General features: G+C 36.5%; 3 protein-coding genes and 1 non-coding gene across 5 annotated transcripts; 2 read left to right on the top strand and 2 right to left on the bottom strand.

Moving 5' to 3' along the window:
* Positions 1-1002: 1002 nt before the first annotated feature.
* LOC122293863 lies at positions 1003-1154 on the top strand. Its single transcript, XR_006237376.1, has one exon. It is a non-coding gene; the product is annotated as a U12 minor spliceosomal RNA (small nuclear RNA).
* A 7119-nt stretch (positions 1155-8273) lies between these two features.
* Positions 8274-9761, top strand: LOC122303656. Of its 2 annotated transcripts, none has more exons than XM_043115528.1 (3): positions 8274-8434; positions 8579-8684; positions 9270-9761. In XM_043115528.1, exons 1-3 carry the CDS (start codon positions 8402-8404, stop codon positions 9413-9415), a joined length of 285 nt encoding a protein of 94 aa, XP_042971462.1. In that variant the 5' UTR covers positions 8274-8401; the 3' UTR covers positions 9416-9761. The 2 variants fall into 2 exon arrangements, with proteins under 2 accessions (XP_042971462.1, XP_042971470.1); XM_043115536.1 differs by having other exon boundaries at positions 8279-8434; positions 8585-8684.
* A 3890-nt stretch (positions 9762-13651) lies between these two features.
* Positions 13652-14625, bottom strand: LOC122301238 (glutathione S-transferase DHAR2-like). The gene is made up of 4 exons (XM_043112449.1): positions 14610-14625; positions 14228-14388; positions 13986-14126; positions 13652-13875 (listed from the first exon to the last, which is right to left on the bottom strand). The coding sequence occupies exons 1-4, from the start codon at positions 14623-14625 to the stop codon at positions 13786-13788; spliced, it is 408 nt and encodes a 135-aa protein (XP_042968383.1). The 3' UTR covers positions 13652-13785.
* Positions 14626-18141: 3516 nt separating this feature from the next.
* LOC122290216 (glutathione S-transferase DHAR2-like) lies at positions 18142-21094 on the bottom strand. Its single transcript, XM_043097806.1, has 6 exons — positions 20911-21094; positions 20715-20805; positions 20459-20602; positions 19993-20110; positions 19754-19894; positions 18142-18433 (listed from the first exon to the last, which is right to left on the bottom strand). Exons 1-6 carry the CDS (start codon positions 20972-20974, stop codon positions 18347-18349), a joined length of 645 nt encoding a protein of 214 aa, XP_042953740.1. The 5' UTR covers positions 20975-21094; the 3' UTR covers positions 18142-18346.
* Positions 21095-21380: the final 286 nt, after the last annotated feature.

Genomic DNA, 21380 nt, shown 5'->3' with positions numbered 1-21380 from the left:
GTTTTAATTTATTTAATTTTATCATATTTTACCATTTTACCTATTATATGTTAATTAGTAATATTCTAATTAAATTATTGGTTAAAAAATCATATTTTCAATGGTCAATTAATGCTAACAACCATAAACACATCTAATGCTAATAGCCATAAACTTCTAAATTATACACATAGCGAGACAATGGAGCAGATGAAGATTGAAAAAATTTAGAGGGAAAGAAAAGAGAAGCAGTTGGGTGAGAGAATATCGAGAGAAAGGAGAGGGTTTCGAAAAAATAATAAAATATAAATTTGATCCTTCTTCTACAGTATTAATCAGATATGACTTTTGTTTTGGATATACTGTAGCTAAAATTAACTAAAGATACATGGCTAATTCAATGCAGCCCATTTTTTGTTACTTTTTTCCTAATAACCATTTGAAGCATTTTATTTACATGACTATTTCAATGATAATGCTCTTAGGCTTCTTCCTTTATTGATAATTTCGTTCTAATGTACTTCTCTCGGTAAATATGTTGCGACTTTTCTCAAAATTCAATATGAAAATTGCTATGTTTGGTCATCTTTTTAGTTATTTCATAATCTTTTAATATGATATTAAATAAATTTAAAATATTTTATAGATTTTTATTAATTATTTGATGATACGCCAAAGAATGATGAATTCACCACAAAATTCACTATTGTTTCAAGTTTCTTAGGCGCAAGACAGCTTGTATATCTCTTACTGCTTTATTGATTTGAGGGAATGAATCAAAGTGACCGCCAATATTATTATAGCTATATAAATACAATCATTTTTTTGTGACTATTGAAAACTTGGTGTGAAATGATCGCCAAGATTATCTTCCACGTGTGCTAAAATAGTCTCAGTGGTCCTTCAAATTCAACCGAGCACGTGCCGTTCTAACGTGCCTTATGGTCAGTCCCACATGGAGCAAAGCAAGAAAGCTCGTCCGGTTGGAGCACTATAAAGATAACTTATCTACCACGTACCAAACTGCCTTAAACTAATGAGTAAGGAAAACAAAGCGAGCGGTGGGAGCCGCTCGCCGCGCCCACATTAACGTGCGCAAGAATTTTTGGAGGGGTAATAGGCTGGCCGAGCGTTGACGCTGCTTACTTTGCAGAACTCGCTTGTGCGGGCCTCCCATTTACCCAGCCCAAATCCCCATTTTCCAAATACTTGGTGGCTACCTACTTTTCTCTTTTCCTTCTTGGTATATCTCTAAATGCGCAGCCCAAATTCTCGAACCCGTTCTTGTACCTCTTACCTTTTAGCTCTTGACCCGAAGTTCTATATTCTTCGGGCAAAAATGTCTAATTCAATCCAGGTGCATAACCAGACATATTCTGGCTCGGAAAGTTGACACTTCATCTGCTCAATTAATTGGGGGCAAATGTCTTAGCAAGCACTATAATATCTATTATATTTTTCACTTGGAAAATCATTTAAGTTTGGATAAGGATTTGAAACATCCTTCTCCAATCTCCACTATTATTATTATTATTATTATTATTATTTTATAAATTGCTTCGTAACAAATGCAACTCGTAAGGGACACAGACAGGCTCAGGCATATTGTCATGAACTTACGTGCAGAAATAAAACTCGGGGAAAATATATTTTTATAAAAAGATTATACATTTATGATGAAATCTCTTTTTTTTATTAAATATTTGCACGAAACAAAATTGAATATAATATTATTTCTTAAGATATACCAATCACCGAGATGAGTGATTTTTTATTGAAAAAATATAATTATAAGTATAATTATGTATTAATCTGTGTACTAATTTAATATGATTGGTTAAAAAATAAATTTTATTAAAAATAATATTAATTTAAATTTTAAATATAAATAAATCAATATTAATATACAGATTAATACACGACTTTACTTCTATATAACAAAACTCTTTTTCATTTCTTCGCCCGCTTACAAGTGTGACGATTTAGAACTCTACGTTTTACTTTCTTGAGTTTTGGTAACAGCATTGCCCGTCAAATTAGGCGGCTTTGATCTCCTTTTTCTGGTGATTATATTTTCGACAAAATATCGCTACATTCGGAGATTTCTGCGCATCTGACGTACATGGATGGAAGTAATAAAACAAAAAATAAATGCAGAATACCTTATCCAATTTGAAGCATATGGTTACTTGCAGCTGGTTATCGCATTGGGTGTGTGTGTGGGGGATAGTTATGACCAAAGTTTTAAATATCCTACTAATCAAATAAATTAGAATGAAATATTTTGATATTAATATTATTTTATATATCATTTTAAGATAATCTATATAAAAATAAATTAGATATATAAATTATATTATAAAATAATAGTTTATAGATGAATAAATTATACATAAATACATATATATATATAAATTATAAATAATTTGATTTGAATTGGGGTAAAAAAATGAACTTACAATTTGAAGAAATGAAAAAAAAAAGAAGTAAAGACCGAAATACCAGCCGGTACATAAGTCGGTACATGCCGAAATATCGGTCGGTATGGCCAGTATTTGAGCTTGTACGAAACAATTATAATACCTGTACCGAACTAGTACGAAACAGTTATAACAGTACCTATACTGGACCAATGATCGGTACTATATATATTGGCTGGTACGATACGATATGGTATTTGAAACAGTGGTTATGAGTCATGACCGCCCATCCTATCTAATTTGAGTACGCACAAAGAAATTAAAACTTATAAAATCTCTAATTCTAATAATTTTTATAGGAGTTTTGCTATATACAGTTATTTTTATATATTTTTTGCAAACTCCACTAATGTGATTGGTCAACATAATTATTTTTTATTAAAAAAATAACGTAACTAATCATATTAGTAGAATGCGTTAAGAGTACACAAAAATAACTGTACATAAAATTTTTGTAAAGGAAAAGTGAGTTTGTGTATATAATTCTTAATTCTATCACACGTATCAATGAGACGAGAGTGATACATTAGATATATTTTGATGTAAGTGCTTTCTGCGGTATAGATTATTTTTTTGGATCTAATCTGGGACTTCGATCGATTTCAAGAGGAATTTCATAATGTTTCAAACTTTGAATACATAACCAAGCTGTATCTTACATCAGCAACTGCAAGTTGTATTGAAATGTTCAAAAGGTCATTCCATACAAGCACACTAGGTGTTTGCTGGAATGCCTTAACAGAAGGAAATAAGCTACCCGAAATGAATTTTCTTTTCACTTGTATATTATGAAAGGTTTCTACACAGTGGTGTTTATATACATGTAGAGCAACTATGAGAGAGAAGGAAAAACATTGTTTCCGTATTTACAAAGCACGCCAATCTCATATCTCCAGCTCACTATTTCCAGAGAATATGCTAAGTAGTCTGTGGCGTGTTGCTCTGTTGTGGCAGAGGTGGTTTGTCTTGTAGTGCAGGTGCAGGAGCCTTTGTAGTGCTGCCACTGTAGTGCTGCCACTGTAGTGCTCTGATGAAGACCGTTGCTCTGCTGAGGCAGGTGCAGGTGCAGCTGCCTTTCTAGTGCTGCCACTATAATGCTCAGATGAAGAGTTTGCCTTAATAAGTTGTACTACGAAAAATGATAAAATTAAAATAAAGATCAGTAACATTATTGAACTAAAGTACTGGGTTTCATCTGAAATTTCATTTTCATCACTATATATATTTGCATGTGAGATTTTTACCAGTTGGTTTCATTCGTGGAGAATTCAAAAGAAATCGCCCCTCAATCATCAAGTCCTTGAATGGCACTTCAATGGAAAATGTTTACAAAAGGAAAAATAAAAATAAAAATAAAGGACTAAAATGTTAGAATATTACCAAACTTAAAATATATTCATAATATTCTAGAAAGTATGCTAATATAACGTATTCTCTACCATATTTGGTTTATTTTGCAAATCAATCAATATCAATTAATATCATTGATTGATTATATTTTCATGATTTTTCTAACCTCATTCTCCTATAAATAAAGACATGTTATGTATGTAGACATTTCAGTGTAACTCTAAAAGTACTGTCCCTCTCTCATACTCCCTATTCCCTTCCCTTCTCTTTTCTACATTTTATTTTATTTTTATTTTCTTTATGGCATGATAGACATGCATGATCATGTTTGATTCTGTGGACCATCCCCTTTCTTTCCAGTGTGTTCTTCTCGATTACTGCACATTCACTACAATGTTTTCCTTCTTGTTGTTAGCATTTTGGAGTCTTGGATATTTTTCTTGGATTCTTTTTTTGTCAAGCATGTCCCTCTCGTTGCTTTCCAACCTTTAACACGGCTTGTTCTAAAACCAAATTTCAAAATTAAGTTAGCATAATCATTCGATCTGTGAAATATTGAAAATTTAGAACTCTCAAATTTATCTCTATAGGATCTACCATTTGTAGGAATAATAAAAAAAATAGAGAAATAATAATAACACAAGATATTTACGTGGAAACTCCTAAATAGGAGAAAAACCACCAAACCCATAAAAGAGAATTTATTATATAAAAATTATTACAATCACACAATTTCTCTCATCACTCCAAATATACCTACAAAACTTTCCCCACTAGCAAAACTTTAACTCACACCTCTTCCCATTTTACAAAAATGGATAACAAAAGAATTTAATTAGAGTTAAAAGTTACTAGTTAAGTATTTGACTGGTGCACATGACCATGAGGCTAAACCTTCTTTTTATAGGCCAAAAATTTACTCCTTCTTCACTTCCCACCCATATGAGACTTAAGTAAATGAGCAAAAAATTAACATGAAAAACCTAATTCCAACTAGAGTATTTTTTTCAGCGTCCTTTTCTTGGCAAGCTTGTCACCATTTAGTGCTTTCCATCTCATGGTACAAGTCATATGATTTGTGAAATACTCGATTCCAATGCTAGGGTCTTTTTCCAACGTCTTTTTCCAACAAGCTTGTCATTGCTCAGTGCTTTCCAACCATTCATCGTTGTTAATTTGTTCTAATACTAAATTTCATAATTAAGTTCGCATGGTATAGGTAATCTGATTTGTGAAAGCCTGATCTCATACACTGTCACATGCATACATTTGGAGTATCGTTATTAAATGCATGTGAGTTTTCTTCTTCTTTAATTGGATTTCGGCATTCTAATTTTGGTCATTGACCATGACCACATATAACCTGTTGTTGGCCACATTTTTGGATTTGATGCTCTAGTTGCCATGTCTCCGCTACCATTTCACCATCTCATCAATGACCAATCAATGAATATGAATATTATACTCAAATTTCAAATTCAAGATTTCAAAATTCTTCATCCTAAGCTTGAGGAGGATGTTAGAATGTTACCATGCTTATATTATATTCAAAATATTCTAGTCAGTATAGTAATATATATGATGCATTCTCTACCGTATTTAGTTTATTACGTAAATCAATCAATATCAATTAATATCATTGATTGATTATAATTCTATTATTTTTGAGAAATGATTTGTACAAGCTCTAAATAAACAAGCCTTATGCAAGCCATTATAAAAAAGTGGACTCTACCTTAAAAAAGTGTAAAAAATTACTCTTTATTAGTGTGACTAATTTTATTTTATTTTTTGTTAATAAAAGGCTTATATGGGACTAGTTTATTTAGAGCTTGTGATAAGCATTATTCATTATTTCTTTAGCCTCATTTTCCTATAAATATGGACATATCTTATGTATTCAGACATTTCATAACAGCAAAAATATAGCACTAAAAGTGTCTCTCTCCTTCTCCATTCCCTTCCCTTATATATATATATATAAAATATTTTCTACATTAACAAACGTGCAGTATTCCTAGGCATGTTTTTAACTTCCTGGCTCTAACAGCGTACTGTTTGCTTTCTAAGAAACAAAAGATCATGAAAGGACCGAAGGCATCCACAAGCATGAATTTGGTGGCTATTTCATTCAGCCTAGCTAATTGCAGATTTCCAGAATTATTCGATGAGAAGACACATCCTCATACAGACATACAGACAGAGACATTTCATTATGTTCTTTTATGAATTCATGACTGTACATCCTGGCTCAAAAGAAGATGCAGATTGTCGTTAAGTACAAATTAATGCAGAATATTTTTTCTAATTTCATTCGAAGCATGTCCGTAGCTAGCTAGGTTCAGCCATGACTGTACATTCAACACTAGCTAACAGCACATATATGTAGGATGTTGATTGAGCTTCTAATCACAATACAGCTGTACTCAAGGAGGTATCTTAACGTACGCCAGCAGCTGTGCATCACAGTGCACAAATAGGTGCCGATTTCTTTGTCCTTTGCAAGGAGCAACATGCAATGGTGCTTTATGCATGATTTTCCTGTCTCTGGGTACGAATCGAAAAATAAGATCTTTCACCGTGTATATCAGCACTCTTTCTGACACCGTAAACAAGGTTTAAGGGAGCTTGAAGTATCTGGAAGAAAGAATCCTTCGGCTCAAAAAGCACGAATACGGAGATAGAACATCAACCCTGGCTTCGTGATTGTAAACCAATCTTCATCCGACACGTCATCAAGCTCAATCTAAAATCATATCCGATCATGCATGGCAATTGGTCATGCGTGTTGACATGGCAAAACTAAGCTGAAGCACTGCTGCTGAACCATTGGTTACAACTTACGTCATGTGCACATGATCCAACTGATCAGTACTGCAACAAGCTGGAGCACGTGTCAACCACATTTTGTAGGCGAATCTTCTCGACCGAGGATCTAAATTATCATGAAAAGGAAAAACTTATAAACAAAAATCGATCGATTGGCCTGGAGATTACCAACAGTGTAAAAGATCGTAATTTATACGGCATTCATCTTTACTGATTCTTGCATGGATTTTTATAATATATCAGGTTCCTGCTCCGACTCTTTGTGTGCGTATGATATTGTAATTGTAAATTAATGATAGGGTTCCAAGTCTCGATGGCTGAGAGTATATGTATCAGAAGAAAATATCAGGGGGGAAGCAAACAACTCGTTTATTGAGTCACAGTCTATTGCATGCAATATGCATGTGCCACTAGAACCTACTTGTTCTTTGTTCTTTTTAATTTATTATTTTCTTTTAGGGAATATATATATATATGTTGATGGGTACTGGATGATGAACTACAAGAAGAAGAAGGAAAAAAAAGAAGAAGACAAAACTGTCAAGAATTCTCGGAACAGGACAGAAAAGAAAGCATTAATACAGCAAAGCCTACATGATTTTAAGTTTGAAGGTTCGTGTTTCTTTCATATAAACAAAACAAATAAATAATTTATTGGCCCATGAAATTCTCAAACCTACATGCGACCTTCATGTTGTTAGCACGATTCTCTAAAGAACTCACGAATCATTGTAGATTCCTTACCTGTTCTTCTCTCGTTGCCTGTTGCCAGTAATATTCAACGCCAGTGCTTTGAGCCTTACTCATGAGGTTACTTCTAAGTTTGACGTACGCTAACGGATGATCTGCCGCTCAAGCATTGATGTCTCTCGCTTAATTAGATTATAAAAGATTGATTCTGCCCTCTTCGTAATGTTAGACAAGACAATGAACATCACTTGCGTAGAACCTGTAGCTAGCTCGCTGGCTGACACGATCAAATCCAAGGGAAGAAAGAGCCATCGATCGAAAGTAGCAGAGTTAGGATCCTATTGATATATGAGTGATATCCCCACTAGGGACCTCTTCATAAACCTAGACAAGACAATGAGGTCAAGCTTAGTTTATACATTGTGGAGCTCCTAATCAACTCCAAGAAGCCGACCGAGTTTGAAATGGCATATAGGTGTTGCAGATCGATGTTCTGGGTAAAAATTATTTCGACCAATCGCTACATGCCACATGGTACGGGCCAATTTTCTATGCTTGCAAACTGAGAAATTGGAAATAGCCCTTCATTAATTTGAATACTCGAAATAGACCTTCATTTTCATTGGAAAGACGAAGACATCCCTTTGGTAACATACGTGTCACCCTGTGGTTTGTGGGATGCTAGCCAACGAGGGTGACATTGTCTCCAATGGGAGGATAACACCTGCACTCAGTTGGTTTGTCCGTTAGGAGGATTTCTCCTTGGGATGGCCCACTTATCACGTGGAAGGATGCAGCCTAATGGCAATCCTACGAGACAAAGAAATGGTCATTTACGAATCTACTCTAATCTCCTCCCAACCAATTATCATCTATCTCTCACGTGGGACTCCTGGCCCCACTCTAGCTACCATCCTTCCACCTTTTAGTTCCATATTTTAAAGGTTTGAGGAGCCTCCCCTAGGGTATGAAGCTCCTTGCACTCAGTTATCTCTCACTAATTCCTGTAATCATTTCCTTTACTTTTTTGAGTTTCGCATAGAGTTTTGCTGAAGATCGGGGATTATAGGATCATGGGAGACTCTTCTGCCTCTTATATACACATGGTACTTCAGATCATAACTTCTTCTTCTTCTTCTTTTTTCATCGTTGTGTTTCAATAATTCTGTTTTTGCGACGTGTATGTAAGTTAATTTTAATTTCTGTTTTCGTTGCTGCTTGTTGACGATGATCGGAACTACTTGGAATAGGTGCAGCACCTGATAGAGAAGTGTCTGATCTTTCACATGACTAAAGAAGAGTGCATGGAAGCCCTTTCAAAACATGCAAACATCAAACCTGTTATCACTTCCACTGGTTTGTTTCCTTGAACACTCTCTTATTGATCTTCTGCCGTTATGGCTCTCATTAGTTCACAAAAAACACGCATATTTACTCCATACACTCGCATGCGCATACATATGCTAGAGAGAGAGATCAGAAAGAGAGAGAGAGAGGTAGCTTACTTGACTAGTAAATGTTAGGCCTCGTCTGAATGCTTGGCAAGATCACAGATAGGATTGGGCTTGGCATATTTATTTCTTGAATGATCTTGAACCAATATTAACGGACGCTACGATCGAGAATCGTGCAAGCTGTATCTTGGTATATTAGAACTCCAACGAGCCAATCAAGACAAGATAGCCTTTGCAGCTCTTATTTTCGGTTTGAAAAGGTTATATATATATATATGAGCACCTGATCTCACGAGCAGCTTAACGCAGTTCAACATTTTTTTTTTTGGTTACAGCTTTACAGGCAAGAAACCCTTTTTTCCATCATCCATCTTTTTGATAACCCCCCCAAAAAAAAAAACACACTCACGCACGAACACAGAGAGGATTCTTTTAGAAATATATATAGTAATAACGCTGCAGCCAATACATGCATCAATAACTGCAGTGTGGAATGAACTGGAGAAAGAAAATAAGGAATTCTTCGAGGCGTATGCGCAATCTCAGAGCAAAGCAGAGCGAATGTCCGAGGAAGAGACAAGCCAGATGATCCAGAAGATGATATCGGATTCATCCAAAGATTCCGACGATTAACATGCTCTCTGAAAGCGATCTTGCCCGGTTCGTAGTTACTTGAGCACTCCAAAATTTTTACATCTACCCAAACACGGGTCTCAGCTAAATGTAGTCCGTGTCAGAGTGGTCCTATACGGAAGAGTACGATCCGAGTATCTGCGCCATTGTCCTCTCCAATTAAGTTAATTAACCATCCTCAATCTGTGTAACCAACCAGACAAGCCACGTTACTCATGTATTAATTAGCTTGTTAATCAAGCGTACGATTATTTACATGTGTATATATATAATTACGCGCGTGATAATCATTAATTTGGTACTACTGTTTAATTAAGCTGTTTTAAATAGATCATCATTTCTACGACTTATGGCCTGGCTGTTTTGTGAGTTTTATGGGGTAGGGCTGCAGGTAGATCACGACATCTTCATCTTCGCGTGACATGTAAAAATCTATATTTGTAATTTTGTCTGTGTTCAGTCTTGTTCTGCTGTGTGCGCGCGGCGCACGCACACACACACACGTATATATATATATATATGCTGTAGTATACTACTGCTGCGTGTGATCATGTTGCTAATTCTTATTGACGAGATTAATGAATGAAGCAAATAATGTGGGGACTACTTTACATTTGTCGTCGCAGTCAGGAACTTTATTTATTGGTTTGTGAGGGCGATGTTACCGGTCTTTTAGGAGCCCAAGGGTCTGAATTCATTGTACGTTAGCATCAGGTGATATCTCACTTCAAATGATCACATGAAACGTATGCAGGGTGACAAATTAGGTCTGAGGACATGCATGATCATAGAAGGAATATATAGATACAAGAATTAATGTCGATACCCGCCCATCCGAAGAATTTTGATATATGACAGAACATCAGATAAAATGTTTTGGAGAATTTATTAAGTGGTACTTCTTGGCGGGGAACTGGAAGCTAGGCTTTTAAAGCAAGGAAATTGGCAGTCTCTGCCAACGGCAGTACTACACTAGTCCTCGCTGAATTCCTCATTTATTATGTTTAGGTAAAAAGTTCAAAACTGATTTAACCAATTTCTAGACCTGGTCAGTGTCCTGATCATACGCAGCTTGTATGAAAACAGCAGTAATTAACCCTTTTGGGTTGGTTCAGTTACCTTTGGATGGATGTCATGAGTGGTCTGGGGTGTCGATTTGGTGGTTGAGATTGCTGTGATGTAAGGGCGTTGAGGGTGTTGCTCTAGCAGTTGAAGGATATCGTACGTTTAGGTACCTAGTTGGGAGTTCAAAATTTTGATGGAACTAATCGACAGCGATTGCTCGACGTACACGTACCGAGATTCGTCGATTCTTATGATCGAAACCAATCGATTTCCAGTAAATCGATTGGTTACCTTTTTGACATCTCACAAAATACGTACACTTTTATGATGTCGTATGAAAATGAGGAAACTTTAATTAACTGCTTGCCTTTGCGGCTAAAGTTTGTGTGAACAGAAAATGAAGGGGTCGAGGTATTTTTTATTTTTTTAAGCAAATAAGTTTATAGATAAACTATACCCCTACATGATACAAGATTCAATGGGGTAGGAATATTCCCCAATAAACATATCAAAACAAACAAATGTAACAACAATGAAAAAAAAAAAAAGAAAAAAAAGGAATTTGGAGCTAAAACATAGCTCCCACCCATTTTCCACTAAGGGGAAATCACTTGAAACAATTTTAAAATAGTCTGATAAATAGACTATCAAACTGCGACTAAAAGTCAAAGTAAAACGAAGTGTGCTGCATCTTGTTTATATGGACTGGCTGTAGGAGTCTTTCATGACTACTTTATTTTGATCATCAGTTAGAGAAAATAGAAATGTAGCAACCAGAGAATGCATTGATACGCCAACGGAAGACTTTTACTGTTTGTGATGGCGCATAAGGGTCACTCACCACTCTAATAAAAAAAAATGGTGGTTGGTTCTGAGAGAATCAAAGCCACTGATCCCAATGGTGTCGTATGTGACGGCGACAGACTTGTTAAAGACCTCGGTCTAGTCCTTAAACATTATGGTCCTCAAGTTTGCCTTGGAGAGGTTGTGACTGAATGTGCCTAGCTCACTTGCTTGGCCTCGCTTCTTGGACGGCAATGGAGAGCACCTAGGATTAAGAAAGTATAGTGTCTAGGAGGGAGAAGTGAATATGCGGATGATGATGGGTGTCTAAGTGTTTAAGGAATGCAATATGAGGGAACTCAAGGCACAGGTGGTGCTTGTTCTTGGAGGTGGTGCTTAAAAGATGAGACTAAGGAGGTGAACGGAAGTGAGGTTTGAGTGTGTGGCTAGGGTTTTCCCAAAATAGTAAGGGGACAACTTGCTTTTTGGAAAAGCAAGTTGTCTAGTTGTCCTTTTGGAGTGGCGACTAGGGTTGGAGAACTAGGTTTGCCCAATTTGGATGGGGCAACTTGGCCTTGGGAAGGGGGAATGTTTAGGCTTAGGAAATGGGAAAGGAAAGGGACGACTAGGGTCTACGAGGGTGCAAAGGCTCAAAAATGGAAATGGAGTTAAGGAAAGTTTAGGCTGGCAGTGTATGGTGTAGGGTTTATTTGGTAGTCTTTGGGAAGTGGGAAAGTTCCTATTAAGCTTTGGGCAATGCAAGAACACGATGGATAAAGCAATAGGATGAAGAACAATGCAATGCAATGCAATGAGGATGATGATGAACAATAGTTTATACGAAATGGAAATGGAAATAATGCAAGATAAAAACAATATCATGCAGATTGGATAAAAATGAACATCTTTTATTCACGGATTGCAAGAAGAGCTTCTCTCTATGAGATTCAAGTATTGCACCCTTAGAGCCCAAGTGCTTGGCATCGATAATCCTCAAGAACACACAAGAGTTCAATGATAAAAATGGCAAAAGTCCCATTACAAAGTTTAAGTGTTGCATATATAGTAAAACCCTAGATGGCATTCAATGGTTTGGATGAGCTCCACGTGGCCCTTGGCATGGTTGGGTCCGTGTGGCTTGAGTTGGTTCTGAAGTTAGTGGAATTGTGTTGCATGGCCTGATCATGGTTGGTTGGGTGGCCTGGTTGGTTTGATGCCGTGGGCAAGGCCTGCTACTACGTGACATGGCCAGGCGTGTAGGCCTGGGTGTTGACTGGTGATGTGCTGGTGCCTGTGTGTGGGCGCACACAAGGCTTGGTCTGGCATGCAAGTTGGCCATGCAGCTGCTTGGTTTGGTTTGGGTATACATGCTGGTCGTGCAGGTGTCTGGCTTGGTTTGGGCATGCATGTTGGCTGTGCAAGTCCACTAACCTCACTGGGCATGCACATGGGCCTGTGCATGCTAGCCTGCCTGCATGGCTTGTGGCATGTGGCATGTGGCAGGGCGTGCTGCATGGCTTGCATGGTTGGACGTGCACATGTGCTAGTCACTGGGCGTGTGCATGGCCTGGCTTGTGGCATGGTTATGCGTGCTAGCTGGCCGTGTACATGGCCTGGGCTTGCTGGCCAAGCCATGGCATGGCCTTAGCTTGCTTGGGGGTGGTTGCAAGGTGCATGAGCACCATGGGCAGCTTGGCCGTGGTCAACCTTGTTCGGGGCCTTGACAAGACTCCCTCTGACGCTGCAGCATGTAAAACTCACGCATCACACTTTTAGATAGTTTTCTTCGACTGTACAAATTGATTGCTGGAGAATCTGCAGGCAAGACACGTGACGACCGTAAGAGGTCGATGCATGTTGGTGCTATGGATGAAAAGTGACATAAAATCTGAAATTTAAACAAATATATATATATATATATAAACAGGTCCAATGATGATCGGAGGAGAGGATGAGGGAAGGAGGAGCCGAAGCTCAAACCACCCTCTAGTTGAAGAAAATCGAAGGATAGCCTACGGTTGATTTGAGAGAAAATGACCTATGGAGAGAGAAAAAATAATCACGAGCTTTTCACTTTTAGTTTTCGGGTCACTAAATTACATGTTCACTTTGTCTTTTTGATTCTTTTATTTGACTTATTGGCCGTTTGCGTGGTAACTTCAAATACATACAACATAAACGACAAAATCAAACCTCGTCTTCGATTCACGTTTCCTTCGGCCCGTAATGTTTCTTGTTTCTTTCCTATATGTAAAGCTTAGAGAATACCCTGGAAACTTGCTCCTCCGGGTTTGAAAGGAACAATCTCATGACTAAATAAACTACTGTTCGATACCAAGTAATCAGCAAACAGGCCAGAGGAATCCAAAATAAAAAACATAGCTCGCATATACAGGCAAGAATGCATTTATTGGATGTCATGGGAACAAACCATATGTGTCTTTTTTGGTCTAAGCTGGTTCACAAGTCTCAACCACTGTTCATATCTGAAGCTCAAAAGCCCTTTATTATTTACAACCCTTTTATGCATTAATTACCTTCGGCTTCCATCCAGCAATTATAGATTCTATTGCAGGATTGGTTTTCTGAAAAGAGTCCCGAGAGAAAAGCAACTGCGAAATAAGATATATATAAGACAGAGAACCCATGTATATTAGCCCCATCATTTGATTCGATAAATGAACACAGAAACAAAGCTATACATGAACAAGTATAAACGTACCTTCTTGTAGATATGGAAATGAGTTAAGCTTTCAGGGACAGTCCAGTTCTTGAAATGACCGAGAGCCACCTCGAGATGGTACAGCTTCGGTGCCAAACTCAAATCAACAGCAGTCATCTTCTCACCCGCAACATATGGCCCCTGATTCCATCCTCCAGCTTCTCAGCATACATGAGTTTTGAATATATAACTAATAACTCTTACAAGCGTTCTATATATTTCAATGTAAATATGACGCATACGTGTGCCTTGAGGTGTTCATCCAATGCTTTCAATTCATTAAGCAAAGCCTGTTCTGATCCGTCATGATCAGGATCCTTGCTCGTTAAGAATTTCACAAAGGCCACAAAAATCTTCGATCCCCTTTGAGCTCGCAATAAAAGGACGGCAACAAAATTAAGAACTACAAATTATTAATGACTTGTGGGTCTAATCAACCAAACAAAAACAACGACGGATGGCAGATCAATGTAAATCCTTTTGTATGTGACACAAATCAAAAGCAAAAAATAAAAATAAAAAATATACTCGTACGAGGACAAGATCGATATCCACTGATCCGGACAACAACAACAACAAAGAAAAGAAGCTTTTTTCAGGTGTAAAACAATTTATTCCATGCACCAGTGTAAACGGACATCGTAAATCATCTCTAAGCTTTTGTGAAATTATAAATTATATGCAGAAATCTTTCCAAGTACTGATCAATTATTGTTTGCTATTCTCAACACACATTCATTGAAATGAAGTACGTACAATAAGAAAGAAAGGAATGCTAAAATTTAATATTAATATATTACAACATGCATCAAAAATTAACAGATGGAATGCCCAAATCCTTGAACTCCTCGTACACTTATAGCACACTCAGTGATTCCTATAAAATACATTTTCTTTTAAAATATAAAAAAATGTTCTTAAAATACTATTCCATTAGATTTTGTATTTTAAAAATATTATATATTTTGCTTCAGTAATCACTCTATATGTAGAGAATCCTGTTTATCAAATGTAAACATTTTTAATTACTTTCTCTTTTCTCCTCGTGTGATTTCCCATTTCTTCAAGTTTTTTTTTTTTTTTTTTTTTTCATTTCATACCCCTCTCTCTTGTAATCGGTCTCAGGCTTAAATATATATCTTGCATTTGCCAAGAGCTCGTAAGGACTTTCAGTTTTAGAATTTCAATCAATGACAATGCCAACTTCTATTCTAGCTTATGATTACTTTCATTTAACTTTATCATATTATGTAATACTTAAGACATTATTAACTTTTCCGAATGGAGTGGTGATATTTTAATAAAATTGAGTCTCACATATTATTTATAGATCAACTATATTCACGAAATATATCGAAAAATATCTTAAAAATATTCTTTTACAATTATCGAAAATGTATATTCTCATAATATACTTTAAAAATATTTTCAATATATAATCTATTCTTTCTTATTTTTTGAGCTAATTTATATTTTTGTTTAGCTTATAAATTTGGATTAATTTAAAATAAAACATAATTATATAATATTATATATGGAGAGATATTACAAATATTAAAAGATATGAGAATATTATTAGTAATTAGAGAAAATATCTGAAATGAATAAAAAAGAACAAAAAGTATAATATTTAAATGATACGAAGAAAAAATATATAAGGTAATATATGATATATTGTAAAAATTAATATGTAAAATTAAAAAAAATTAATAATATATTTTAAAGAATAGGATGGAAAAATATATCTCGTTTGGTTATCAAATCCTCCCAACTCACTTTATCTCATCATTATATTTTTTTTAATTTTTTATATACTTTTTTAAATTTCTATATAAAATATAATAAAAAATTTAACTTTTTCAAATTTTAACACACTCATAATATTTAAAATTACTATTCTAATAATATTTTATTTAACTTAAACTAACTCGACTCAATCCGACGTCCACATCCAACCTAAGAGTACTCTTATAATCGCGTGTAAATTAAAAGAGCTGTCTTAGACCTTAAGCACAAAATCGAAATTCAGACACGTAGAGGGAGAGAGTGAGGAACATACACAGAAGCGAATTCAGAGTAGTGAGAGAGGGTTCAGGGTACTGCTCCTCGAGAATCCCTACAATAACATCGGAGTCAGACACCCATTTGTCATCGAACTTCACGATCGGCACCTTCCCTTCCGGGTTCACCTCTAAAAACCTATATATACATTCATGATCATCACCACCCAACGAGACTCATTTGTCCAAGCATTTGAAAATAACACAAATATATATAAATATATATAAGAAATGATATTTACAGTCGTGGTTATGCAAGTGACGTGCAGTCGCTTTGAAAAAAATAAATTAATATGAAATCTACATGAAAAAAGAATTATTTTTATAATTTTTTTTATTTATTCCGTATAACCGTTTGCATCCTGCTTGTATTTGCCGACTGCATTTAACAGTTTTGAAATATATATATTATATAAACAAATCTTCAGATTCAGACTGCCTAAATACCATTGGGGTTTGTCATTGAAATTGATGAGGTGCAACTTGTACGGAATTTTCTTCTCCTCCAAAGTTAAGAGGACCCTCTGGGAGAACGGACCTGAAAACAAAAGGCTCGCCCAAATTAACCCAGAAAGTTAATCATAGAGAGAGAGAGAGAGAGAGGTAATTTAAACATACAATCTCCAAGAATATCAGGTGCACCATCGGCAGCCTTAACAGCGACATCGAGAGCCATTCTTTTTTTTTTTTTTTTGGAGTGAGGGGCGGCATTAATTGAGAAACTCAGCGTTATTAGCGACGGGATGGCAACTGGTATGCATTTGCATGGGCTAGATTTATATAAGCTTTATAGGTTGAGATATGAATTAGGTGGTTTCAAGTTTTGCGAACGGTCCAATCTTGTTAACTAGAAAGTTCACGCCTTTGCCACTGAATGTATGGAATACCCTTGGGCCTTCTAGAGTCGAACTAGGGTCCCGGTTTAAATGCCAGAGGCTTCGAGCGACGTACTAATTAATCTATCTGATCGTTCCGCCAGCCAGCTACCACGTACGTATTGCCACAGGAAAATACGAATCTAAGTGGTGCACCACAGCGTCATAGTCCACCACGCCTGTCTTATAAACATGTGTTGTAATGAGATGTTGACACATAATCGTTTGCCATCTCACGATATAATGTTTTTGTGATGTTCGATAAAACATGAGATATAAACTCAAACTGCCTCCATGGTTCAAGTTCATGCCTAAAGGAAAGGAAATTGATGTTTTCGATTGGTTGTGCCACCATGGCAGTGTCTCTACCGGTCAATTCTTTTTCTCTTGAGGTGGGTGCATAAGCAGGGCGAAGTCAAATTATAATGATGATGCGTAGCGATAGAGATTTTAAAATAAGAAAAATGATATTTATGAAATATGCAATCATCATATAATTTTTTTTTAAAAATATGAATAAATATAATATCAAATACGAAATTTATATAAAAAAATTAATTTTTTAATATTAAATCCTTAATTTTTTCAAAAAAATTATACAACACTTATACATTCTACAATTATAAATATCTAACATTAATCTTAAAACTAATATTTTTATTTTTTTAAAAAGACTAATTCTTTTAAAAAAAGTTAGTCACTGGATATAGCATTATTCTTTTCTTTTTAGTTCTTTTCCTAAATAGAATCAAATCTATAAGAACTTTTGAGATGCCCGATTGAAACCCATAATTAAAGGATAGAACAATTGGGTGGCTTCAAATTGAGTGCGTACACGACAATACCGAACTGTCATATTTGACTTTCCTATTCCTTTCGTTTCCGTTTCTTAACTGTAAACATAGCATAGTAACTCTACCGCTCCGGGTTTGAAAGTCTCACTTCGAAGTCAATCTAAATGCGGAATTGCAGCATCTACTTGTGTCATTTTACACCTTAAATAAGCCCAAACTGCCCAATGAACTTTTCTTTTGAGTTGGATTCTTCCTGGAGAGGTCGCAGCACACAATAAACTCATACATGCCTGTACTAGAATATAGACTAGGCTCGAGTCCAATTTCAATGGATGAGGGAAATGTGTTCGTTCCTGTTATGGGACACGTTGTTCACAACCCAAGCCAAACCCGGAAAAGAGTTACTAGGTAAATGCACACACTCCCAAAGGAAAACAGAGTACATAAATAGACCACCGACAGAAAAATATACCAGGGAGTTCAGTAAACAGGGGAAGAAAAGAAGCAAATTCAGTAGCTAGCACACACAACACATAAGATCACATAGACATGGGATCATTGCTCTTAAGGTTCATAAGTCTCAACCACAGTTCACAACTACACTTCAACAGCCATTTTAATTTAGATCTCTTTTAAGCATTGACCTTCGGCGCCCATCCTGCAATTACATGTTCTTTTGAAGGCTTGGTTTTCTCAAAAGATTCCCGAGAGAAAAGCAACTGCAAAATAAGATGGACAAAACATTACCGACAAAATTATTGAAAACACGTACAGCCCTTACATCAACATATTTTAAGGCACAGAGGATTCTGAAGGAAGAAAAGGGGATTTGCCAAGGCAGTGCATTTATTACGGCTATTCCTAATACAACAGAAAAACACAAAGGCCTTTCTTGTCCCGCCAATGCCTCAACTATAAACGTTGGAATATATAACCATGTAAAATATGACTTCAGAAGTTGGCTTGTGACCATAGTGGTTCACCTCAGAAAAGTCCACTTCACTAAAATCTTCTAAAAACATATGCTGAACACCAGATATGGGCCATTAAAAGGCTACAAAGTATCCAAACATATGATAAACACTCTTTTGATGAGATATTTCTGTAGGGTTCCATCAGCTGGTAGAAAACGGAGTTTCAGTGCAGATTTAAGTATTTGTTGACTGAGGACACATACTTAGCATAGTAAAACAAATCTGCTTCTAATGTGGGTTAACATTTTGAAGCATATAAATAGGTTAGAAAAGAAAGCAGTTAATCAGAGGGCAGTAAAACAGGTTCAGGCTGGAGGAGAAATCATCTCCAGCGTGAATTACCTACCAGAGATTCTAGTCTTCCACTGAACTTGTACTTCCAAGTTAACAGATTAACCAAACCAACCCTTCTTCTGTATTGAAATTTGGAAGGATGTAGTTCTGTGAACCTCTCCAAGGCAGGGCCCTCTGGACCCACCCCTGCAGAATAAACCCCGGTCCCGTGCACCGCACCTTCAGTGGAAGGTAAAAACCTTTCTACTCATGATACGCGAATTTGGTTGATTTTTCACTTCAACATGCAGTTTATAAAAAGTGGACCCTCAGATTACTACTACAACAATCAAACTCATATAGCGTCTTTCCTAAGACCACCTTAGGTCATTTTTGCCATAAGATGCATTTGTAGCTGAGTGGAAAGAGTGTGAGAAGAACCAATCGTCTTAGACACATGCAAGACACGGTCTGAAGTGCTCACAATGCTTCATTGCATTTTGTATGTGGCCCAGCATGAACCACATGAAAGAGTTTATCAATATGACTACCACACTACACTATCAACTGTCTATACTATTGCCATGATCCTGGCGACCCAAGTCCAAGCCCAGTATGGACAGCAATAACAATCGCATCTCCACATAAATTATGGGAAAGGAGTTTTCTCTGTTTGCCATTCAAATAATAGAAACCAAAACAGAAACAACTCTCATAGGAGCATAGATCCAAACAGCTACCTAACAAAAACAAGGCTGCAACCATTATGCAACAAATACAACAACTACATACCTTCTTGTAGTTGTGGAAATGAGTTAAGCTTTCAGGGACAGTCCAGTTCTTGAAGTGACCAAGGGCCACTTCGAGATGGAACAACTTTGGTGCCAAACTGAAATCAACAGCACTTATCTTCTCTCCAGCGATATATGGTCCCTGATTCCATCCTCCAACTTCTCAGCCAACAGTTTCGAGAAAAACAGGGAAAACCAATAACTATCTCAAGGGTCTCATTTAAATGTAAACATACATACATGTGCCTTAAGGTGTTCATCCAGGGCCTTCAATTCATCAAGCAAAGCTTGCTCCGATCCGTCATTGGGATCCTTGCTCTTCAAAAACGTAACAAACGCCCCAAAAATCTTTGATCCCCTGCGAGCTCACCACAAAAAGGAAGGCAAAATTTAGAAACTTCTTTTGTGGATTCAACTCAAGCAAGAACTGACAACCACGGATTGCAGATTCATCCATGTCCTTTTGGATGAAATCCACCAAGAAAAGCAAAAGAGATGAAATTTTTGAAAATTTTAATTAACGCAAAAACGATGGATAACTAATTCGCACAACAAAAGACAGCGAATTTCATGTGTAAAACGATTATTATAAGCGGCAGAGTAAAAGGAATTCGTAAATACAAAATCCAGACACACACGATGAGAGAGAGAGAGGAGAGGAGAAGAGGGGGGGGGGGGGGGGGGGGGGGGGGGCGGAGATACATACACGGAGGCGAATTCAGGAGGAGTTATGAAAGACGGTTCAGGGTACCGCTCCTCAAGAATCCCAACGATAACATCAGAGTCTGCCACCCATTTGTCATCGAACTTCACAACCGGCACCTTCCCTCCTGGGTTCACCTCCAAAAACCTATAAAAACAAAATCACCGGCAAACACGATTACAACCCCCATTTGCTCAGACACTTAAAATAAGCACAAAACCGGCAAAAAGTGATCTTTAGGCTCTGATTTTGAGCATACCATCCGGGTTTATCAGCAACGTTGATAAGACGCAACTCGTACGGAACTTTCTTCTCCTCCAAAGTTAGGAGGACCCTGTGTGAAAATGGACCTAAAAATAAAATGCTCACCCAAATCAACACAAGAAGATTCCATCAAAACCCAGAAATGTGTTCAGAGAGAGAGAGAGAGAGAGAGAGAGGTAGTGTTGACATACAGTCTCCAAGGATATCAGGTGCGCCAGGAGCAGCCTTGACAGCAGCGATGACCTGAAGAGCCATTTGTTCGGAGTGAGAGTGGACGACAAACAGAGAAACCGAGAATTATATGCAATAGAGCGGAAAGGTTGGGGTTAGAATTGGTAGTTTGATGTCTTATGTAAAGACTTAGTTGGAACGAATCACATAAATCAGGCTGGTCCGTCAAATCTCGTTTACTAGAAAGTTCGAAACCCTACCTTTGTGGACAGATTTTAAGGATATAAAGATGTTTTAACTCGTTTTAATTTATTTTATTTTATTATTCTAATTTTTATATAAAATATAATAAATAATTTAATTTTTTAAAATTTTAAAATATTAAAAATATTAAAAAAATAGTTTAATAATATTTTATTTAATTATTACCTCTGATTTCCCTTCACATTTATGAGCCGTGCGGTAGCGGCCTTTCCACTGTTCAGCATAA

This window comes from Carya illinoinensis, chromosome 1, assembly GCF_018687715.1.
Source record: "Carya illinoinensis cultivar Pawnee chromosome 1, C.illinoinensisPawnee_v1, whole genome shotgun sequence".
NCBI classification, from domain to species: domain Eukaryota; kingdom Viridiplantae; phylum Streptophyta; class Magnoliopsida; order Fagales; family Juglandaceae; genus Carya; species Carya illinoinensis.
This window is presented reverse-complemented; position numbering and strand designations above follow the sequence as displayed.

Coding starts and splice junctions, on each gene's coding strand:
- LOC122301238 (XM_043112449.1), bottom strand. Junction 14,127..14,227: donor ATGAACACCTCAAGGCACAC/GTATGCGTCATA, acceptor GGATGGAATCAG/GGGCCATATGTTGCGGGTGA. Junction 13,876..13,985: donor ATTTCCATATCTACAAGAAG/GTACGTTTATAC, acceptor CTTATTTCGCAG/TTGCTTTTCTCTCGGGACTC.
- LOC122290216 (XM_043097806.1), bottom strand. CDS start 20,974: ATGGCTCTTCAGGTCATCGCTGCTGTCAAGGCTGCTCCTGGCGCACCT. Junction 20,111..20,458: donor CCTCCTGAATTCGCCTCCGT/GTATGTATCTCC, acceptor GTGAGCTCGCAG/GGGATCAAAGATTTTTGGGG. Junction 18,434..19,753: donor ATTTCCACAACTACAAGAAG/GTATGTAGTTGT, acceptor CTTATTTTGCAG/TTGCTTTTCTCTCGGGAATC.
- LOC122303656 (XM_043115528.1), top strand. CDS start 8,402: ATGGGAGACTCTTCTGCCTCTTATATACACATG. Junction 8,435..8,578: donor CTGCCTCTTATATACACATG/GTACTTCAGATC, acceptor TACTTGGAATAG/GTGCAGCACCTGATAGAGAA. Junction 8,685..9,269: donor ACCTGTTATCACTTCCACTG/GTTTGTTTCCTT, acceptor CAATAACTGCAG/TGTGGAATGAACTGGAGAAA.